This window comes from Corvus kubaryi, unplaced genomic scaffold, assembly GCF_017639235.1.
Source record: "Corvus kubaryi isolate FWS band 111438036 unplaced genomic scaffold, C.kubaryi_AGA036_p1.0 37398, whole genome shotgun sequence".
In the NCBI taxonomy this organism is placed as follows: Eukaryota; Metazoa; Chordata; class Aves; order Passeriformes; family Corvidae; genus Corvus; species Corvus kubaryi.
Window position 1 is genome coordinate 43,040,642 of NW_024581137.1, and position 21,365 is coordinate 43,062,006.

General features: G+C 36.1%; 1 protein-coding gene across 2 annotated transcripts in view; it reads right to left on the reverse strand.

Moving 5' to 3' along the window:
• The window catches only part of ODAD2 (outer dynein arm docking complex subunit 2), a 77,805-nt gene that overhangs the window by 14,074 nt on the left and 42,366 nt on the right, over window positions 1-21,365 (reverse strand). The window contains exons 18-19 of one of the 2 annotated variants that reach the window (XM_042043991.1): window positions 11,032-11,220; window positions 10,223-10,444 (exon numbers count right to left, since the gene is read on the reverse strand). The exons of the other annotated variant lie outside the window; for it this stretch is intronic. Of the exons in view, the coding sequence (XP_041899925.1) occupies window positions 10,223-10,444; window positions 11,032-11,220 (411 nt within the window). The remainder of the gene's footprint in view (window positions 1-10,222; window positions 10,445-11,031; window positions 11,221-21,365) is intronic. 2 annotated transcript variants of the gene reach the window in all.

Here is a 21,365-nt window from a genome sequence, read left to right on the forward strand (position 1 = left end):
AAATATTTTAATGCTTTTTTTTCTTATTATTGCCAAATTAGAAAGAAATGATTCACACAGTCACAAGGATAAGACTGGTGCAGGGAGCTAAACAATTGCAAGAAGCTGCTCTGTGTATTTCTGTGGTTTGGAAATAGTGCCAAGTCGGAAGGAAAAGACATTCTCTGCATTTTCTAAAGCAAGATAAATACAGAAAAGAAATATAGATGAAAGATGGAACTGCTATCTGTGGATTCTGCCAGATTCCTTGGCTTTTTTGGCACACCTATTGAAGCTGGCAGACTTAGCCAGTAGCAATCTTTTCCATTAAAAGGAGCAGCATATATTTTGATTTAACATACTTTGTTTGTGCATTTTTAAGCTTCAAAAATGTCTATTCAAATTTTTTTTAATGCTTCCTTCTGCACAGTTGGCTGCAATTGCCCTTATTTGAAATGGCTCATTTATCACTAAAAGAGCTGCAGGGCACAGCTACTGTTAAACAGCTCCAACAAACGTACAGCTTAGTGGGACAAGCTTCTTTTTATAAGACTAAAAGATGTTTAAAATGTGCCAAGAGGAGCTTTATGCCAGCCTCTAGGTTTGTTATCCAAATGTTACAAAATTAGAGATCTCCTGAAGCACAGAGTTTGGGCAAAAAAAAGCTGATCTCCCTTAGGCTGCTGTTTTTTCCCATCCACAGTCAGCCAGATTTTAACAGAACACTTGCTACATATCATAAACTTCAGTAATGTGAAATTTTGAAAAAAGTAATCTAAAGTCTGAAGCTTAATCTATACTAAAGCCAAACTTCATTACCTTTGTCAGTGGTGCAAAAGCAGAATGTTTTACATAAAAGTACCCTTATTTTATGAATGGTGACATTTTGCTTATTATAAAGGTAGAACAGCTACTGATTTCTGTTTCCTGGAGCTGAAACTGTAAGCAAAATGTTTCAAGCAACCTGGCAGTTGCTAACACAATAGAAACTGGTGTAACACTGTCAATTTACATTAATCCTTCTGAAATGGAATAAAATATGCTACTGTGGGACTTAGTTTATAAAATCTCTTATATCCAAAATTTAAGTGTGATGTGATCAATACATCTGTGGGTGAAGGGATTTGGCATATTTTCTGTAGACAACAGACATGCAGAAATTTTGGAATCTAGTGCCCTCTTTCTTGATGTCCAAGAACTGTAACAACTGTTACAAAAAGCAACAGGCATCAGCTTGGAGTATGTGCCAGACACGCCATATCTCCAGCCTGAACTGTGGAGCCTGAACAGAGCAAACCATTACAGTTACAAAGGGGGTTCTTCTAAACTTAAAATTACAACATAAATATGTAAATTGCAAATACATACTATTATACCACAATAGTACTATTGCATAGATATTAAATGAAATATTTTGGATTGATTTATGAAGATATTTTAAACCTTACTTTATAATGTAAAACTCCACATTGTGTATTTAATGTTCTCACCAAAGGTCCTCACAAGAAAACAATCAAACCTGTTGCCAAATAGTTGTAAAGAAGTAGGTGCCAGTGCTTTTGCATTTCATATTCTATACTCCAGATGAATATAGTATGTGATAAAAGGTTGGCTTTAGAATGTTTTCAGTAGAAATTACCAGTAACTGTCTTCCATGTTTTGTAATTCACATCTATTTATTTCAGAAAGATGGTCTTATGAAAGTCTTTGCACATAAAATGGTTAGCCAAAACTTCTTGTAGGGATTTATGACTTTAGAAAACAATGACCAGTTTTCTGGAAGCTCTGCACAATAAATTACAGAAATTGTATTTTTTAACACACTCATTATAAAAAACCTTCCAAATATGAAATCTTCGTTTTCCAATAACTTTCAGAAATTGTGGTTAAACAAACTGGTTTTATATCTTGGAATATTACAAGGGAATAGAAGAGCCTAACCTTCCTGCCACGAAGAACTGAACTCAAAAAGCACTAGTATCTCCTATTAACTCCACACAGGGTTCAGAAGATACATTATAGCTGTTATGCCTTCTTTGCCAAATAAACCAAAACCAACCAACCAACAAGCCCAAGCTGAACACATCCACCCTCTCCCCACGTCCCCTCCCACGCATCTCTTGAGGCTCTAGTCTGATGAAAAGACAAATCTGATGGACTAATTAAAAAAAAAAATATTAAGAGGTATGATTATACAAATCAAGTCCCATTCTTAAGGCATGAGTGTCTTCTTTGTCCACTTTATTGTACCAAGAAGTTGAAATTTGTTTTTCAGTATCCCTGGTGATGTTCTTATAAGCTACCACAACTGATATTCTAGAAGGCATCTATTATTATTTTGTAGTATTAAGAAAACAGAGCACTTCCATGTAGGGCAAATAATAGCATAAACCAGACCACAGAGTAAAGCAGTTTTATGCATGGGTAGGTTGGATAGACACTTTCAAGAATAAAAAAATATCAGAACATGAACGAATAGTCTGATCATCTGCATTTCGGGTATGTACCTCAATCATTAAGTTAATGGTTCCTCTAGCCCAAAAATAATTAGTTCTGTATGTACAATGGAACAAGAACAGGAGAAAATAGACTTTTTCATAGTGCAGCATAGAAAAATATCTTTAAATAAATTTGGAAAATAAAAGCTGCTCAGAACAATGCAAAGCTCAACAGAGACTAATTTACTTTGACTTCATGTAGCCTTCAGCACAGGCACACACATGCAAAAACCTGCCAACAGCACCAGTTATGGTTCCCATATGGTGTGAGTGCCTTAAAGTCTGGGTGACTGGCTACCATCCAGTTGTTCTAGATTTTTACAAAAAGCTTACAGTCAGTATTCGTTATTTACTTTTTACTGAAGATGACCGAGTTGCAGCTACAAATTAGCAGTAATTGTATCCTGGTTTTCTTGAACTATGAAATATGACCATTTAAATATTTTACATAATTTTTCTAGCACTCCATTCCTATCTGTTTGTTCACCTCCACCTCGTTGTGTGTTACATTTAAATTGAAAGCTTTCTGGAGTCATCTTCTCATGTGGGTACACATTCCTCCCTAGTGAAGTGAACTACTTATCTGTGGTCAATGCCTTTAAGCATCATCACAGTACACAGAAATAAATGCATAAATAGAAAAATTAATAACTTTACTATTTCTTAGTTAATTAGTTCAGAATTCAAGCAGAAACTTCAAGTCAAAATATCAAGGGATCATCATACTGGAAATCAACTCACTGGGAAGATCTCCTTAAATCTTTTAGAATATTTATGTACCATCTGATCGGGTACCTGCAAAGGTAGAATTTCATTGGCAGGCAGAACAGGCGTTTTTTAGCTTCAAAGCCACTGGTATTCTTTTCACAGGCCTTAATACACTTATGTCTCTATAATTCAAAAGTATCTACCACTTTCTCAGCCAGTAAACTCCTTCAGTTTTCTAATGAATCTTATCTCTGCTAAACCTGCAATCCTCTACTGTGGAAAGGCAGTATTTTGTTTTAAAGACATTACAAGAAGAGTCAGTATATTGGTCTCTGAAAATTTTCCTTTCTAAAACAATAAAATGCTTGAATATATTTTGTGGCTGGTTTTGAATTGTGAATTATTCTTAAAAAAATGAGAGCTAAGTCATCTGACATTTATTAAGTGTTTTGACAAAAATTAAAACATTATTTAATCACCTGAAAAAAAAAATCAGCTTACATCACAAGGTCTAAATTCACTGGTGATTTTTACTCGTGTGCATGAAGGCCAACAGTATAGCATGCAAAGATTTAACCTGGGGATCCATTTCCAAAAAGACATGAAAATCAAAGTACAAAATTGGCCAAATATGAACTTTGAGGGCAATACTGTGGCCAAACAGAATAATGAAAATCTCTGATGTTCAAGCAGAGCTTACACAGAAACAGGGAAGTTATTTTACCTGATTTAAGTATTCATACAGGTATTACTGGAATACTGAATTTTTTTCTAAGTATGTTGCAATTCAGTCCAAAAAGGGAGTTCAAAAATAAAAAATTCAGAACTGACATACAAATATAATTAAAGAATTAAAAAGATAGAAATTCCATCAGTGATTATACTTGCTTAGCTAATTAAAAATACGACACTGAGATAAGCAATTTAATTTTTTTCAATAAGAATGTATACGAGAACAGAAGTTATATAGGGCTTGTCAGTTTACCAAGAAAATGTGTCATACATGTAACTGTATAAGATAAAGCTAGACAAACCTTAGCCTACAAACAAGGTGCAAATGTTTTTATGAGGAAGGTATTTAACTACTGGAACAAGTTATGATGTCTCTGGTGGATTTTCCATCGCTGGAATTTTTTAAGTAAAGAGTCAGTGTTTTTCTAAAAGATATACTCTATTCCAAACAGAAAAAAATGAAGCAATGTCTCTGGTTTGCATGAGCAAGGCTAGTCAGACTGGGTCATTAAAATGATCCTTCCAGTATTATAATGTATGGACCTACAACTATGTAACGTGAGAACAGTGTCCAGTTTACCAGACTATAATAAATATTTTAAATATTGGCACATTACCAGCACTGCAACTTCCCCTGTACCACCAGCTTGTCAAAAATCAACATCCAGGAGGATATTAATTTAAATTCAGCTGTCTGAAAGCTGGCTGTTTAGTCTGAGCTAGTCACCTAAGTCCTTTCTATATTCAGTGGAGAAAATTAGGCACTTTCATGAGTCTATTCCTTGCAGATATCTTGGGCATCTATTTTCAGCTAGGATAAGTCTGCAGGTGTCTCTCTCTTTCCATTGACTACAGAAGGTGTCTTAGTTTAGACTACTTAAACTCCATACCTAAAAGTGGCCAAAGTTAGATGAAAGGAATTCATCCTTAGTACTCCAAAGATCTCTTTCAAAATCCTTGGATTCAAGTTAGTTAGATCCACTAATTTAAAACATCTGGCAATATTAGATCATACTCAAAGTGTGCTTCAGTTACAGCTGGGATTGAGTTTCATCACCACCATAGCAATATAAATTCAACTCATCTGTATTCTTCTAGGAGAAGAAAAATTAATATTTTTAATAGCTCTTTCTTATTGCACTATTAGTCAGAATTCTTTCATTCCTATCTAATAATGAAATGGACTGTAAGCTCATTTTTAAGTTCTCCACTGCCTTGGATGGGATTCACCCCATTAAACATAGATACCTACAGCATAGATGTGCAGATCTGACCTTTGAACCTGCACTGCAACTACAGCTGAAGGAGACCACAAAATATTGCCAGTAGAAACCAAGGTGCCTTATCTTTGCATAAATGTCCAAATTAAGAGAGATGAAACAGTAAAAACCTATTCGTCTTCCTTGACTATTTTAAGAATTGGAATGACTATTGCACTTTGGCATGTGCACAGTGTAAACATTTAAAGTTAAGATGAATTACTAATTTGATGAATTTTGTTTTTCCACAGCCTGACTTTGGCTGCTTATTTTCTCTTGTTCTTACTTTTTTCATTACTTTAATAATCTCCTCAGAGACTCCTCAGAGTCTCATTAGCCTCATAATAAAAGACTTGCCTCAACTCTGTAGGTGATGAGGCCATTCAAACATCCTAGGCCTTCTCTACAAAGAAATAATAATCATCATGATCGTGATCATCATCATCATTCACAAAAACAAATCCTTTATATCACTTAAAAAGTGAGAAATTAACTTCTGCAACAGCAGAAATTAACTTCCATAACAGATTATCTTTCATCTTTCTTCATTTGCAAAGGAAGAATGACCAGGAATAATCAGCTACATATTTTTCAACTGTATATACTTTGCATCTTTTTTAATCTCTGAAGCCTTTTAGAAGGTATGTGATGAACAGTTGCATGAGTGCCCATCCGACCACACCACCATCCTCACTTGCTCACTTCCGAAACAATCCAAGTCTACATCTTGCCAACATAACCAAGAAAAAGAGTGACTCTAGCACAGAGTAGCATTGTATTAGCTTGACATGGTCTGTAGGATACAGATTTAAATATTTTTTTAGCATCTTCTGATGACTTTAATTCTTCCTTTAAAACATGTTTACACTCATCTTTTCACTACTCAATTATCTGCACTTCCTCAGTCTCCCATTTCTTCCCCAGTCTTTTTACAATTCATCTTACAAGGGCATCCCTATAACAAACCTGTACTCTTTAGCTCACAGTTAGACACGTTCATGAACGAGCTTGATTGTTCTAAGATTCAGCAGCAGGCAAATATAGGTGGACATATTTGTTCCCCTGCAATAGCCTTAAGGGTAATGTTCTGCTGTTTTCCTGAAGACTGTGGTGATGGCTTGGTGATACTTCCAGTTGCCTGTGAATTTTCCTATTTCTCTTGTCTGTAACAGTGACGGACTCCAAGGGTAAAGAATGTTGCCTGATATTCCTGCTTATCTCAGCTGTAAACTGCCAAATCCTCACTGGATTTCTCTTCTCCCTTGGTTTGTGGATGGCTATCTCCCAGTTTTGAATTCAAATTCATACTTGTTCCTTAGTTTGATGTCTATCAATTTCTCCTGCTGTCTACTGTCCCACATGTCATTACTGGATCTTTGAAAATGCAAATCTATTTTCCAGCACAGCCATGAATTTTTACTTCAGAAAGAGGAAATATGTTCTGGTGTTTGGCAGAAAGAAAGCATTGATTCATCTGTCACAGGTCATAACCATTGTTCCATTCTCAGTCATAAGAACATTGATCGTGGAATTGAACATAAAAGAAAAATTTCATAAACTGCCTTTCTAAACATTCTCAAAAATCCCCCTGTTTGTCTCCTCAGAATTTCACATGGTAGCTGACATACACCAGTGATTCCAAGCTTTTTATATAGACTCACTTGAGAAAACTGAATGTATTTTGGGTGCAGTTACAAATAGGTGAAAACTTACAACACTGGTTCTCTCACAACTGTTGTTTTGCAATTAGCAAATACTGTTTGAAGCAGTGGCAAAATGTGAAATACAAGAATCTGATTGAAATTACTTTCTGTTTATAATTTTATTACTGGTTTCCTGGACAAAAGCATGTATATACACATTGAGTAGGGAATGGTCAGAAAGTCTAACGCTTTGAGAAAGTCTCTGGCCAACTGTTCAAGCACTCAGCAACTGTGTCATTCACACAGGCTAAATGTTTCCCTGAAGCATCACACATTCTTTGTATGTGAACACAGCACATGAACATGTGCTGAAAAACACCTGGGAATAGGCATGTATTGCAACCTAGTCAGAACTACAGAGGCTGTGACAATAATCCAACTGGGCATGATCACTGAAACACCAGATAACTGGTAAAAGATGAAAAAATATCAAACAAATCCAAACAAGTTTCCTAGAAAAAATATGATTGGTCCTGGAATAACCTGTACATAACAACTTCTATACAAATACAAAGTATGCTTTCAGTCAACTACTCACTGGAGAGACTAGAAGAATGAAAACACCCAGACATTCTGTCATCACTGCAAAGCACTGAGCAAAGACATCCAACGGTGCAGACACAGTGCTGCAACTACTGTCTCCCCTGTGCTGGGCAGACCAACTGCATAGGCCAGGCAAGACTCAGCACTGTACTAACTCTTGCACTTGAGCAACTAAATCTCCTCCACCCACTCTCCTTGCCATCTGGGAAAGCCTCTCTAGCCTTTCTGAAACTCCAGTTATTGATTCGTGATGGCAATTCCAACAGTGCCAGCAAGGGAGTCAAGCTTGTAAGTGTTGGATTGGTCATCTGTGCCCTGAGCTGTCATGGTGCATGTGCTGATTTGCTTCACGATCTGCTCAGCTCTGGCAACACAGAACAAAAGCACTTGGACTAGCACATCTAGAAAAACTATCATAGGTCCAACAGAACATAGTGTCTCAGACTGCCCACCACATTTCATTTACTTGTCCTCACTGGACAGGAAACACTATGTCTCACTGGTCTGGTGTATCTTTCAAAAAGGCCTATTTGTTTCTTCACTTTGCCTTGCCGTTTTACATATAACACAACACATAAACATCAGGAAGTGCTTGGAAACATCACAGCAGGATAATTGCAAATTAAATCAGACTTTATTTAGAGTTAGAAACTCTAAATGACCATAGGTGTTGTCCTCTTGTGGGTAGGAGAATTCCATACCCTGAAAACCAAAGACAAACCGAACGAAATACTTTTTGTAAAATGGATATGCCTATGCTGCAGTTGTAGTACTAGAAAGCAAATCATCTGACACTGATCTCCATGCTATCAAAGCTAGACAGGTAAGAAAGCTCAAGACAGCTCAAGAGACCTAGCTTGGATGACTCTCACTGCACTTCTGTCACTTTATGATCTAGGGAGAAGAGGCTGAGGTATAGGTTTTTCACAGACTATTAACCTGAATCTCTGAACTCCTGACCTACTGGCTATGTTCACTCTACCATGGCCCAAGATCCTGTTAGCCTTCACCTCTCCCAGGGCACCACGCTCATGTTCAACTTGCTTAACCTCCACTCCAGGTCTTTTTCCGAAGAACTGCTACCCTGGCTGAGAGTCTCAACATGCAGCTGCTTCCTGTCACACTACTAATGCACATCTGCTTGTATGACACAAATACATGTGTGTACTGGCAAACATGAGATTCAGCCATATATTCTCTCATGTTCAGGCCATCCATCAGTTATGAGAGGCACTTCCACTTTGGTTCTGTAATGAACCACATACAACACATTCAAACACTTGTCCACCCTAGTACAAAAACACAAGTTTCTTGTACATGAGAAGTGCACCCTGGATAAAAAGTTTAGATGTAACAAACATGATCCAGGTTTCTTTATTTTGCAGCTTTTGTCTTTCTTTTTTCTGTTTTCAGTTCTGTTTTCAGTTCTGTTTTCTCTTCCATATCATATTATAGGCAATCCAGAATATTGTGAATAATCAAAAACATTAAACACTTGTTATACTTTTCTGTACATCCCTATTTATCTGGAAGTACAAATTAATGTTTTTTATTAGTCTAAATGCTTTAACTAGGACGGAAAAGTGAAGGTGACTCTAGAGTGAGATGGAATTATTCTAAAAGTGATCAACAGGATCTGCCTAATGTCCAGTGTGCTACGACTTATGAAACCTGGAATCTGCGTAATAAAATGAAAGAAGATCAGAAAAAGGGTTGTGCCAGCTGAATGGAGAGAGAAGCAAGATCAAAAAGTCAACAAATGCTGGTGGTGTAGTACAGCATATATTCATTCCTCTGTGCTGTATATATGTTGCCAATATAATGCAACTGTGATAGGAAGGTGTTACTCTCCAGTGCTGAAAGGGTAGCTTAGATTTGAGTAAGTTCAAAAACTGAATATTTAAGTATTTTTGACCAGTCAATCCTGTAGTTTAAAGCCAACTACAGATAAAATTGACAATTCAGGACCATTAACTGTGCTAGAATTGAAACTGCTCACAATACACTACACTATCATAAATGCAGGCATAAACTCAACATTAATAAAAATACTACATTGTAAGTCAACTCTTACTGAGAATACATTTACCTGAACATCAAGTAAAATGAAAAGTCTGCATATAGTGAATCTTTCAGGGAATTTATGAGAATTGAGAACTCCTACTACCTCAATCTCTAAAGCCATAATGCTCACCTCTCCTGTGCCAAAGGAATAACTCTTCTGCCTTCAACTAGTGAGACAAAACTTTGCTAGAAAAATCTTTATGAGAGAAAATTTTGTTCTAGGATAAGGTCTTCGCAGAATGTGCTTGTGCTTAACTCCTAACATAAAAATTTTTATAAGTAAATGCAGAATTCACCGAAACAGCTCCAGGTAAGCCTTCGTATTATTCTATTTTAATTTGTAACCAAATCCAGTTACACTCAGTTCCTAGGTGACTTTCTGCAATATTAGGCAACCATCCATTAAGATAACCCAACTTCTTTAGCAAATGTCACTCGAGAATGTCAAAGTCTGATGCCATGTCACTACCAGCCTAGGTCAGAGACAAGTAAACGTGAATGTCCACATCATACTTCTATTCCCAAAACCCACCTAGCGGTAATATTTTTAGCACCAAAATCCTGTTTCCTAATTCACTAATTAGCTGAACATTTTTAGGATAAAGTTTAGAAAATTTGAGGTACACAGCAGTATTAAAGAACTATTTCAAATTAAAGATCTTTTTTTTTTTTTTTTTGACCATGCCACACCCCTTCAATAGTTTGACCCCCAAATAAGACAAATCTTCCACCTCACCTTCACCACTCCATTTTCATTCATGGTGATACAGTTGTTGGGATCCTCTGAAAGTTGATACAAAGCCTGAGCTGTAGCTCTATGAACTAATGGATCCTTTGCCTTCAAGTAACGTACTAAAGGAGCCACAGCCTTGGTCTCTCCAAAGGCAACTCTATTGCTGCTCCACATGCAACAGTGGGCAATGGCCTCTGCTAAGTGACGTCTTAATTTGTTACTGTTCTGAAGAAGGTAAAAACATAATAAATTTAAGTCAACACACACAACAAAAAAGTCATTGGAAAGCAGAATTGTATTCTCACACATCTTTAAGGCATCCCAATTTAACTGCAGTACAATTAAAACTGGAGAGAGCTGTAAGGGATACAGCTATTAAAGTCCCTTAATATTCTTTTTATAGCAAGTGCTGTGAATTTTTATGTTATTTCAAAGGTACTTTTAGACTGACTGTAAATTAGATAAGACAGCATTAAAATGTAAAATATAGCCCCATCATTGAGATTTTCTGCATGTTCGGATTTACTGTTTTCTCAACCCTTTGTGCTTTTTTCATATGGCAGCTGCTCCTCTCAAAAGCAATATTCTGCAACAGTAACTATTAAAATGAAGCTCATCTTCCAAAACAATTTTAGAAGCAGACACAGACTGTTTTGATGTCCAATATATGTCCCATAGAGGAATGATTATACAGCTCTTCCTTGTAGCTGCTGCAAAATCCACTGCTCTTGTGATAACCTTTTAGTTGGGCATAATGCAGTCTGATGTAAGAAATTCCAATGCTCTGTATGATATGTTTAAATGTTACTTACTGTGTTTGCTAGCTTGGACAACAGAGGGACGACTCCATGATCTGTCATAACAGCTAAGTTTTCTTCATCTTTAGCTATATTTGCAATGGCTGCACATACACTTGTTAAAACTTCCTTATCCTTTGATTTTAGCAAATTGACTATCAGTTCCAAGCCACCAACAAATGATCGAACCATTTCCCCAGAATTCTAAATGAGAATCAAAAGAAGCGTAGTTTTAAAATATTCAATCAGTATTTATATGCAAATGTTTAAAAAAGAGATTGGCATGACATATTTATTCAAAACTTCAGCTATTGCTGTGTTGCCTTCACCAAGAAATATGGCTAATTTGGAACTTGGAGCTCTTTTGATTGACATGAGAGTTAGACTGTTTTGCATACCACCATCCAGGCAGAAATTCAATGCCTCAATAAAGCTATCTATCATTTTTCATACCCTGGGATATAAAAGTCTCAAGCTGTCACTTTAGAAGGGTGCAAGTCTCTCTTATCAGTAGTATCAAAGTGGCCAGATGGGTGCCTTGCACACCTTAGGACATCTAACGCACCAACACACACTCCTGTTTAGGCTCTCAAAGTGTCTCCTGTTTCCTACACTTAGTCTGACATCTAAGACAAAGGAGCAACAATACCATTTTCTTGTATCAATGCAAATGAGTATTCAGGAATATTTAAGAGGGGGTATTACACCAGTCATGACTGCAACAGTGGGAGAACCATGGTGCACCTCAGAGTATGAAAAATCAATGTAAAATGTCACTAAAGGACATGAAAATTACCCTGGAAAAATGTCTAAGTTTGCCCATAAAAATGAAATAGGAAACAGCGTGCCTTGATCTTGAATACAGTGGGCAGACCTGGTCTATTTTTACCATCTTCAAAAAGTTACCATAAAATTAAAAATGGTTTAGAAAGACAACAAGAATAATCAGCGGTAGGTAACTGCTCTGTAGAAGGAATGACTAACCAACTAGGACACTCAAGGTGATAAAAGAAAAAGAAGGAGCAGTGTGATATAGATGTACAGAACCTTGAGTAGAGTAGGAAGAGCACACCAGGATTTCTCCTCTAGGAGAAGATCATCAGAAGAAATTAGTAGGTGGCATTTTTGTTCAAAATCAAAGTTGTTTTTAAACAATGTGCAGTTGAGAAGTTGGAAGTCCTTGGAGCAGGATTGCAGTGGCTCTCAAAAAATTTACATGTTAGACAAATTCAAAGAAAAAAAGAAAATCCTCTAAGGGTTATTCAATATGAAAGTATTCACTCTGATTTAGAAATTTCCTGAGCACAGAAGTCCTGAAGTGATGTTACGGTGGCACATCTGAGGGTGGCATTGGACGGTCTAGTGTCAAACTGTTACTACACTGGAACGAGAGTCAAGTTGGTTGTAACTTCGTAGGATAAATTCCAGCCTGTGCTTCTCAGTGGTGATAAATGTGGAGCAATGGAAAGAAAGGTCTGCAAGTGGAATTACTTTGTTTCTTTCAACAGGTCAATAGGAGTATTTTGAATAAAAATTAACAGACACTCCTGAAACCCTTTGGACTTCATGTAAGTGCAAACATGGATTGTATGAACTTTCCTAGGGCTAGGGAGTGACCCTGAAGACCAAGCATGGTTTTGATTATATTTATTTCTTTTTGGGAGCTGATTTATGGACAGAGTAGGGTCCAACTGTATTGTGTTAGCTTTGCTGAGCAAATCCATCAAATCACGCATGGACTTGGTAAATGAAGATTTCTTAAGATGCTGCAGTTTCATCTTTTTTTTAGTTTGGGGTCTAAATGTCAAACAGAACTCTTAGCTGTGATGTTTCCTTCTCACAGAAAGCAAAAGCAGTGGGTAGGCCCATTGGGAATGAAACACTTTTTGCCACAGGCAGAACAAATCTTGAGACTGGAAGGGAGAGGTTAAAGCCAAACTGTGTAATGGTGAAAAACAGAAGCCACAGCATATGGGAAAAGGGCAGCATCCAAGAGCAAACTTCATGCAGAAGTCCTAAAACTCCCAAAATGAACAAACAAGAGGTCCTTATAGAAATTAAAATAGAATCTAAATGCAGAAGAACAACAATAAAGGTTTGTGGCTCAGAAAAGCAGTTGAGAAAGAGAAGGAAGGGCAATGCTCTGCCACTTCTATCACCATGTGAGCTGCATGTAGAGGCAGGTGGGCTTAACAGAGGGTTTCCCATGGATACACCAGCATAAATGTTCCTCTATCATTGCTAGTGGATGCATACCACAATATAATGCACCTACAGACAACCACCTGAATTAAAACACTGCTTCTCCACATCAGTTTTCATGTTTGTCTTGAAATTTTAAAATTTGACCCAAGGCAATATATAATGGGTTACTGAGAAAGCTTTCTACACAAAAATTTCTTACCTACATATATTCATGTAGAAGCTAAATGACAAGACATGGGAGGAGGAAAGAAAATGAGGTATTTTACATTTACTTTCATTCTTTGAAAGTCACTACAGCATTATCTTGGGTATAAATATTGGCTCAACAGATGAGAAAGGCTTCTGTTCAACAGGTAAATGCTACAGTACAAGGTCTAAGATTTGAACGGGACCCTGAACATGATTCTGTGTTTCTGCATTGTTCCGATATCTATGTATTATTATTCCTGCTTTTGAAAGATGTTCCATGAAGCCTTTATCTCATCTTAATGAACCAATACCAACCTTTTTTATTTTTCTACCTGTACATATTTTCTTTCCAGGTGATTATAACCCTATTTGTTTAATTTCTCTTCTGACAAGCTTATACTTTCCACATTTTGTAATGGAGTACATCCAACTAAAGTCATGGAATAACATATAAACAATCCAGCAGTAAGAAAAAGGAAAGAGTTTCAATAATCATCTGTGAAACCAACTAAACACGAGGATTGAACTTTCTACCAATGATGAAAAGCAGAGGGAAACTGCAAAAACCACATGTCAGGGAAGTTTCCCAAATGTGATTGTGGGTGTAGTCTGGTGGTCTGTGCAAGACAAAGAGAAAAGCAAAACAGCAAGAAATTTGAAGAACAATGAGTGGAAAGAAAGACCAAAATGAGAGCTTTAAAACCCATGATGTTATGTACAAGATTTCTTTTTTTTCAGAGAAATTTAAACAACAAACATGATCTTTTTTGTATCATTTAAGCAAAACCACACACTTCCTTTGTATGATAGATTTCTAGATTTCTTTTTTTAAACTGAAGTATTTGTATGTATTATATTTAATTGCTATATCTCAATATTTAAAAAAGAATTTATATGAAGTTGTGCCTGTGACTGCAGAGGCCTAGACTTAATTCTTTGGAATCTAAGTTCTTTGAGTATACTTGTATTAATGATCAGATACTGCTCATAGTGTAAAGTCTAAAGTAACTTCTGTGACTTCAGTTTTCAAATACTCTCAGGCATTTTCATTTATAATTTTTTTATTAAAATAAAAGAAAAAAGAATATATAGCATGTCTTTGGAAATACTCCTTTACTTTTTGTTTCAATTAGAAAAAAATGCTATCCTTAAATTCCACCTTCTGAATTAATTGACAAACAACTTACTTTGTCCGACAACCTAAAGGGTTTGTAATTTCCAGCTATTGGTGTGTGTTAAGCTTTCATATTTATCTGTACTATATTTTATCCATGTGTTCCACTCCCTTACCTCTTGTGACAAAATCTTATTTCTTGGTCATCCTAATAAGGTTATTCAGGTAGAATTAGGCAGGAAAAAAATTCTAGAATAAAGCTTAAGAAACTGTCATTAAAGAGAAAAACATTGATAAAATCACTGAAAAGCAATGAAATAGATAATTTCATTGTATATCTGAGTGCATGTGTTAACAATAGGCTGAATGCATCTGTTTTAACAATAATATTTCCTGAGCTGAACAAAGTAAGAGGCCAAATTCAAAGATAGCTAAAGAAGTAATAAAAATGTAAAAAAAAACTGAAAGGGGGAAGAGAGCTTTATTGTATTAACAGGAGGAAACTTCATTTTGTATCTTCATCCTTATTATAGTTTTTAATGCAACACTTAACCTGAGGTGACATATGAAAAAACATGGATTGTTAAATTACGTTTTAAGTGGCTAAAAAAAGAGATAACAGAATCTTTCATGACTTCATGTCACCTCATCTTCTAAGTATTGGAGAGCAAAGGTTTTGTCCTCAGAAAGTATGAAAAATACTATTTTAAAATTGGATTTAAGAGGAGGAGTTTGCAATCTCAAGCAGTAAAAAACCACTTATCTGGCATAGATGCTGAGGCCAGAAAGTTACCTGCTGTGTTAATAAAAGCCTCATCCCACTACTCTTATTACATACTTGCATCTTGCTGGCCTGCATGACTATTAACAAGATCCAGTTAACTTTGCCTTTTCACTTATTTCTGTATTAGCTTCAGCCAAGAAAAAAAATACTGTGAGACAGACCAGCTTTGCATATTTTTTTAAAATAAGAGCAGAAACTGTTATGGTATTTGCAGGACTTGATCTTTGTGGTATTTATACAAGGAGAACATTTGCAATTTTTGATGTTCTCATCGTCATATTCTGTGTTTTTTGTGTTTATTTTCATTAAGTAAATACAGTTCATCAGTCTTAAGTTGAGACATAAAGGTCTCATAGAGGAACTACAGGATTCTTTTGTAACATAATTCCTTTTTTATTTCTTCCAAAGCAAAAAGTGTTTTCTTTATTTGAAAGATTTAAAGCTAAACACCTTATTACAAAAACACATTGTGTTTAAAATATACTCCACTTGAAAGATAAAAGTTTCTCCACTAAAGAGAAGTAATATATCACTCTTAGGACATCTTAAAAAGCTTAAGGTGTCAAAGCTAATTTGTCAGATTGAATTACTTTTGGCCAAAAAAGTGATGGTGTGGCTATGCAAACAAACTTTAGTTATCAAGAGTCATCTTTAAACTACCTTTTCTTTAATGAAGGAAGCTTTTCCTTTCCATTTCCTATTTCTAACTGAATAACTTCTCATTCTAGTGCACAAGGCAATTTAAAGTTCAAAATAAAGAAACGCAAAAAAGTGTCTATATCATAGCTGCTTAGTGAAAATGGGAAATGCAATTTGTACATGGTAGTTTCTATTCATTGTTCTTATTAAATAACTCAGTGGTAATATTGATCAAATTACTTTATATTTTAAGGCTAATCTTATTCCCGCCTATGCAAACTTGGAGGCTTCCACTGTAGCAGAACAGATGAAGAAACTGTAAGATGAAACTACTTCCCAACATCTCACAACTTTTCTTCTGTGTGAAAATGCAATGTATTGGAAAATGCAATGTGTTGGGAGAAGAAGAGCAGACAATGAACATGGATTTTCCTCTCCTCTTTACTTCACAGAACCAACTAAAGACAAAGCAACACAGCAGAGTTGCTTTAATATGGTTCCAATGCTACTCTATAGCCTATAAGAGCAGGATTCCTCTTCAGAATTCCTCTCTCTCTTCAGGGATTTGATCATTGGCAACTGTATTGCTATCGACAGTTTCAGGAAGCCAAAGCAAAGTCAATTATCCAAGCATACAGCCCAAGAAGGCATGCAATGCATGTTCTCTAAAAAATGGCAGGGGTAAAACAGTACCTAGTGACTAATGCAACTTTTAGTAGTCCTTCTGTCTGTTGTTTTCCTTACTTTTCAGTCTGGCAGACTATACCTGAAGTTCAGTCCTGGGTAATTGCCAAAATCCTATTTTTTTTTTTTTTTTTTTCACAGAAGCAGTGAAACAATGAATAGCAAAGTCCTTTGAGGCTACAGTTGTCTCAATTATTTTAGATTATTTTGAGGAGCATTTAAGTAATGGAAGTAGGAGAAACAGGTAACATTGAATAACTGGAAAAACCGGGAAAACATCATTTCTATTGCTTTTGTGTTGAACTGAATTCAAACACATCTAAGCAAACTTCTTATAATCATTAATACATTTATGAGATAGTCATCACTAATATATAATTTAATATTGTAGAGATGCAAGACAGCAATATTAGGATGTTCTGAGGACAGTCTAACTAAACAATCAGTGCAGTGACAACACAAACTGAGAAGTTGTTAAAATAGTTAATGTTTGTCTTTGCATGTCTGGCATGGTTCCAGAAACAGAGTGGGATATAAGAAGGCAATCATATCATATTGTACCACTCACCATTACAGACCGCTGAGAATCTGAACAAGCAGCATAAAATATGTTTTAGTTCAATTAAAAGTTTCATCACTAGATAAAATGATTGCTTGAAATCTTCTGGTTTGTATTATGTAGTAAATGAAACACAATGATCTCCATGCTCTTTTCTTGCTTTAAGACCAATGGAAGTCCCACGTGGCAAGTGAGAGGGTAAAGACAGGAAAAGAGTGACATGGACAAAAAGGAAAAGCAAAGAAGGGAGGAAAAAAATTAGAGAAGATGGGGTTTAATCCTCTTCTAGATTTTAAAAATTGAATTAGTGAGTCAGACTTAAATGTAAAGAAACTACACAATATGCTGTTGACTAGCATGTGTAGCTGTTAATAAACCAAGCTACAAGAAAAGCTGGTCAAATATTTTCCAGTGGAACAGTATTCCATCAGAAAATGCTAATGGAATGGAACCAAAACCTTCCATAAGAACACAACGACTTCTTGAAAAGTTTTGACAGAAACCAGGCAGAAAGGCAGGCTAAATAACCAATGCGTCTCTTCATCTTTTCTCTTGTCAGCCAGATGGCTGGTGAGTAGCCTGCCAGGCTGCTCGGCTTCTAGTTTTCATAGAATCCCTGACTTCTTGCCTGATGGGCTGCCAAACAGCTGGAAATCCAGGTCTCCAGGAGCTCCTAAGCTTTCTGACATCTCGTGGTCTCCAAGCTCTCAGGCAGCTGCTTTGCATGGAACTTAGGGCCCAAGGCTCCTGTGTGAGGGAGATACAGGCTACACCCTTTGCTTCCCGGCTTCCACGTTATGTGTTTTACAGAAACTGGACTCCTATATTTGTAGACATTAAAGACCTCAGGGTAATTTATGTCAGTCCATTCAAGATCTCAAGCATGTCTGCAGGAGGCTCAAATAATTCCTGAGAGTTGGTTCACTAAACTAGGCAGCCTGTGTCAAGAGTCATTGGATGAGCTGGTTCTGTATGTACCCTGTAAGCACTGCAGTCACTCATGGATTCACCAAGCCAGGTCTGGATTCCTGGGCTTCCTAAATCTCTGAGGATCCTGGTTCTCTGGAAGGCTTCAGGTGCAAGCCAAAATTTCCTTTTTGTCTCTCTTATGGTACGCTTGTAATGCTTAGTTAATAAAAAATACTTAAAAATTTGGGAGATCTAAATCCAGATATCAGGGATTAAAAACTGCATAAAATGAGAGCAAATATAGAGAAGTAGGTATGACAGATGTAAAAAATCTGAATGTCTAGAGAAAACAAATAGAAAAATGGAAGGAGAGCAGTAAGAGCACTAAGTTTGAACCACGAAGGTTTCTGTGGAAAATTGCAAGAAGCACAGCAAGGCAAACAAAGAAACTGGAAAATGCTGTACATGTGCAAGAAGGTAATTTTGACATTTTAGGCTTAACCCAAGAATGGTACATAAACAAAAATGCATTGGTAGTAGTTAACTAAAATATTTAAATGTAAAACAAAGGAACAACAGTGTGCAGTATGGAGCATGATTATACACTATAGTTTTAAATTAGTAAAATGTGTAATCAAAGCATTTTAATGTATTTAAAACAGCAAATAGTTTTACTATTTTTTAAATATTGTAAGAATTTCCAACTTCAACTACATTTCTTTGTTATTCTTAGAAAAGAAATGCTCTCTGTGGTTTTACACATATGGTTATGTTAAACTTTCCATAACAAGCAAAATCTATGTAAGAATAGGCCATCAGCAGCATATTTTCGACCCATAGGTTAACTCCAGGCTGATAACTACAAAACTCACTTCCTCATTACATAATACTGTTGCAGGACTGAAGACTAATTGACCTTCACATGAACCCATTTTGTGACCCTTCCCTCTTAAACCTGGTTTAGTTTTGATTTGGTTTGGGGTCTTTTTGTGTCAGCATGGGCATTCTCTATCCCCTTATGAAAGAAATACACAGACAGCTTCAGATGTCTCATGATCTTTCATCACACCCATGATACTCCCCTGTAGAACTGAAATCACAATTTATCAGAAAGGGTGAGATGTCATTCTACAATATTTTAAGAAAACAGAATAACTTTCTCACTCTTGTTTTTCAAATGCCTGGTTTCTGACTCTTTACTTGAATTATTTTGACAGACAAAACACAGCACTGTGACAGCTACTGAAAAATGATTAACTCTACCCTAGCTGAAACCAGGACAACTATATACACAGATGGCTTAATGAAGTTCTTTAAGAAAGCGTCTCAGTTGTAGCTACAAAAAGGCTAAAACTGAAAGTTGAAAGCTGATACGCAGGCACATGGGACAGAAAACCACGATGCCTGACATTACCATTCATGTTCTAATGTTTGCACCCAAAACTCTACTAAATATGAGGACAGAAAATAACCCCTAGAATTTTTTTCCCTTTTCTCTTTTTTCTTTTAATTTATTTAAAGATTCTAGTAGAAAGTTCCTCTGTGAGGAAACAGGAATTTTCATACAGACTCAAGCTGGCAGTGTTCCTCTTATTGGCACAATACATTTGGGTGATTTTTATAATAGCCCAAATTATATCTTTGCAGAATTTCTCCAAATGTTTATGTTTGGGCTGATGTATGTTGGGAGAACATTACAAATACTGTTTTTCAAAGGAGCATCATAACCAAATATTGCTGTTCCAACATCAACAGGGTTGAATAGACATCTCTTATTCATTTTTCATAATCATTTGTGTTTCTTGGACAGTGCACTTACACTTCGCCACTAGCAATGTGCCTGCAGTAGCAACTTTTCCTTTTGGAAGTAAGGAACTAATTAATAAGAATCTGCTACTATTAAGATAATTCCTTTGAATAAATGACATTCGTGACTCTTTATGTCTTGTATTTTAAAGAAAGGTATGAACTAATTTATCCAAAATCATGAGATAGTTGTCTAAAACTCCCAAGCAGCACTTTCAGGTACTGTGCAAATTTTCTCAGGAGAGTTTTATTACACAAATTATACCACTGACAGCAAGATCTTCACTCTACAAGAAATTCATCAAGCTAAAAATATTTAGAACTAATGCTGGCATATGAGGTGATGATTGACATGAAACCAATATTGTGGTTGTCAGAGCTCTAACAGTCTATGTACCAGAGTGTACAATTTATATCCTCTATTTAAAAAGTTGTAGATCTGTCATGGACCAAATATCACTGACCTTTATCATATTTCTGTAATAAACAATATCACTTAGCTACATCACACTGATAAAATTCCATTCTGTGGGAAGTACTCTTAAACAGATTATGGTGAGAGTAAGCATGAAAGAGAAACATGTAATCACATACTATGACAATAACCATCCTATCAGAATGATTGATTAGCTTCTAAGATTTTATAAACACAGAAAATAACTTTTAACTTGGTTGTAAAATGAAAATGTCTGTGCAGAAAAATGGATGCTGCATTACGTTGTTAAAAAAATTTGTTTATGATACTACTAACAAGTTCAATTTCATCTGTGAACCTCCACAACACAGAAGAGAACCACTACAGCTTCCACAAAAGAACACAAAAAGAAAACAGACTCCATTCTCACAGCTATTGGAAACACAGTTTGCAGTCCCAAGTACAGGCTTAGAAAGGCCAGAACACACATAACCCTTTAAAGTCATGTCCTTATTACCACTTTTGAATCAAGCACTGCATAAACCAAACTTCTTTGTGGAAGATCATGTAATTTGTTGAATAATATTAACTTTGACCAAAAAAATCCCAAATTCTCTTTAGATAGAAATAGTTGCTGCACTTTGTCAGTGTGGGTGTAGTTGCTGCTTTATACATATTTCTTTCTATTCAGTGTCAGTGGAAAGGGTATTATTGGTAGGTTTGTTTCAGTGAGACACTTGGTCTCAGTGGCACACAAAGAACTCTTTGTGGGATCACAGATTAGCATTAGGGCAGGCAGCCAAGAGAGATGAAAGGAGGGTAGCTACACTAAGGGTGTACATAGCTTGCACTCATCAAACGCCCCAGGGAAAAAAATGAAGAAAAAAATCCATGTAATGCATTATTTCAGTAGTTGTACTCTATTCCCTTAGTTTCTAAAAAGTGCTTTTAGTGGAAGTTCTAGCAATGTGCAGTTCTACTCTGGCCCTTCAAGTCACAGAGTCTTACCTACAGGAAGTATCACCTCAGTACTGAGATCAAGTAG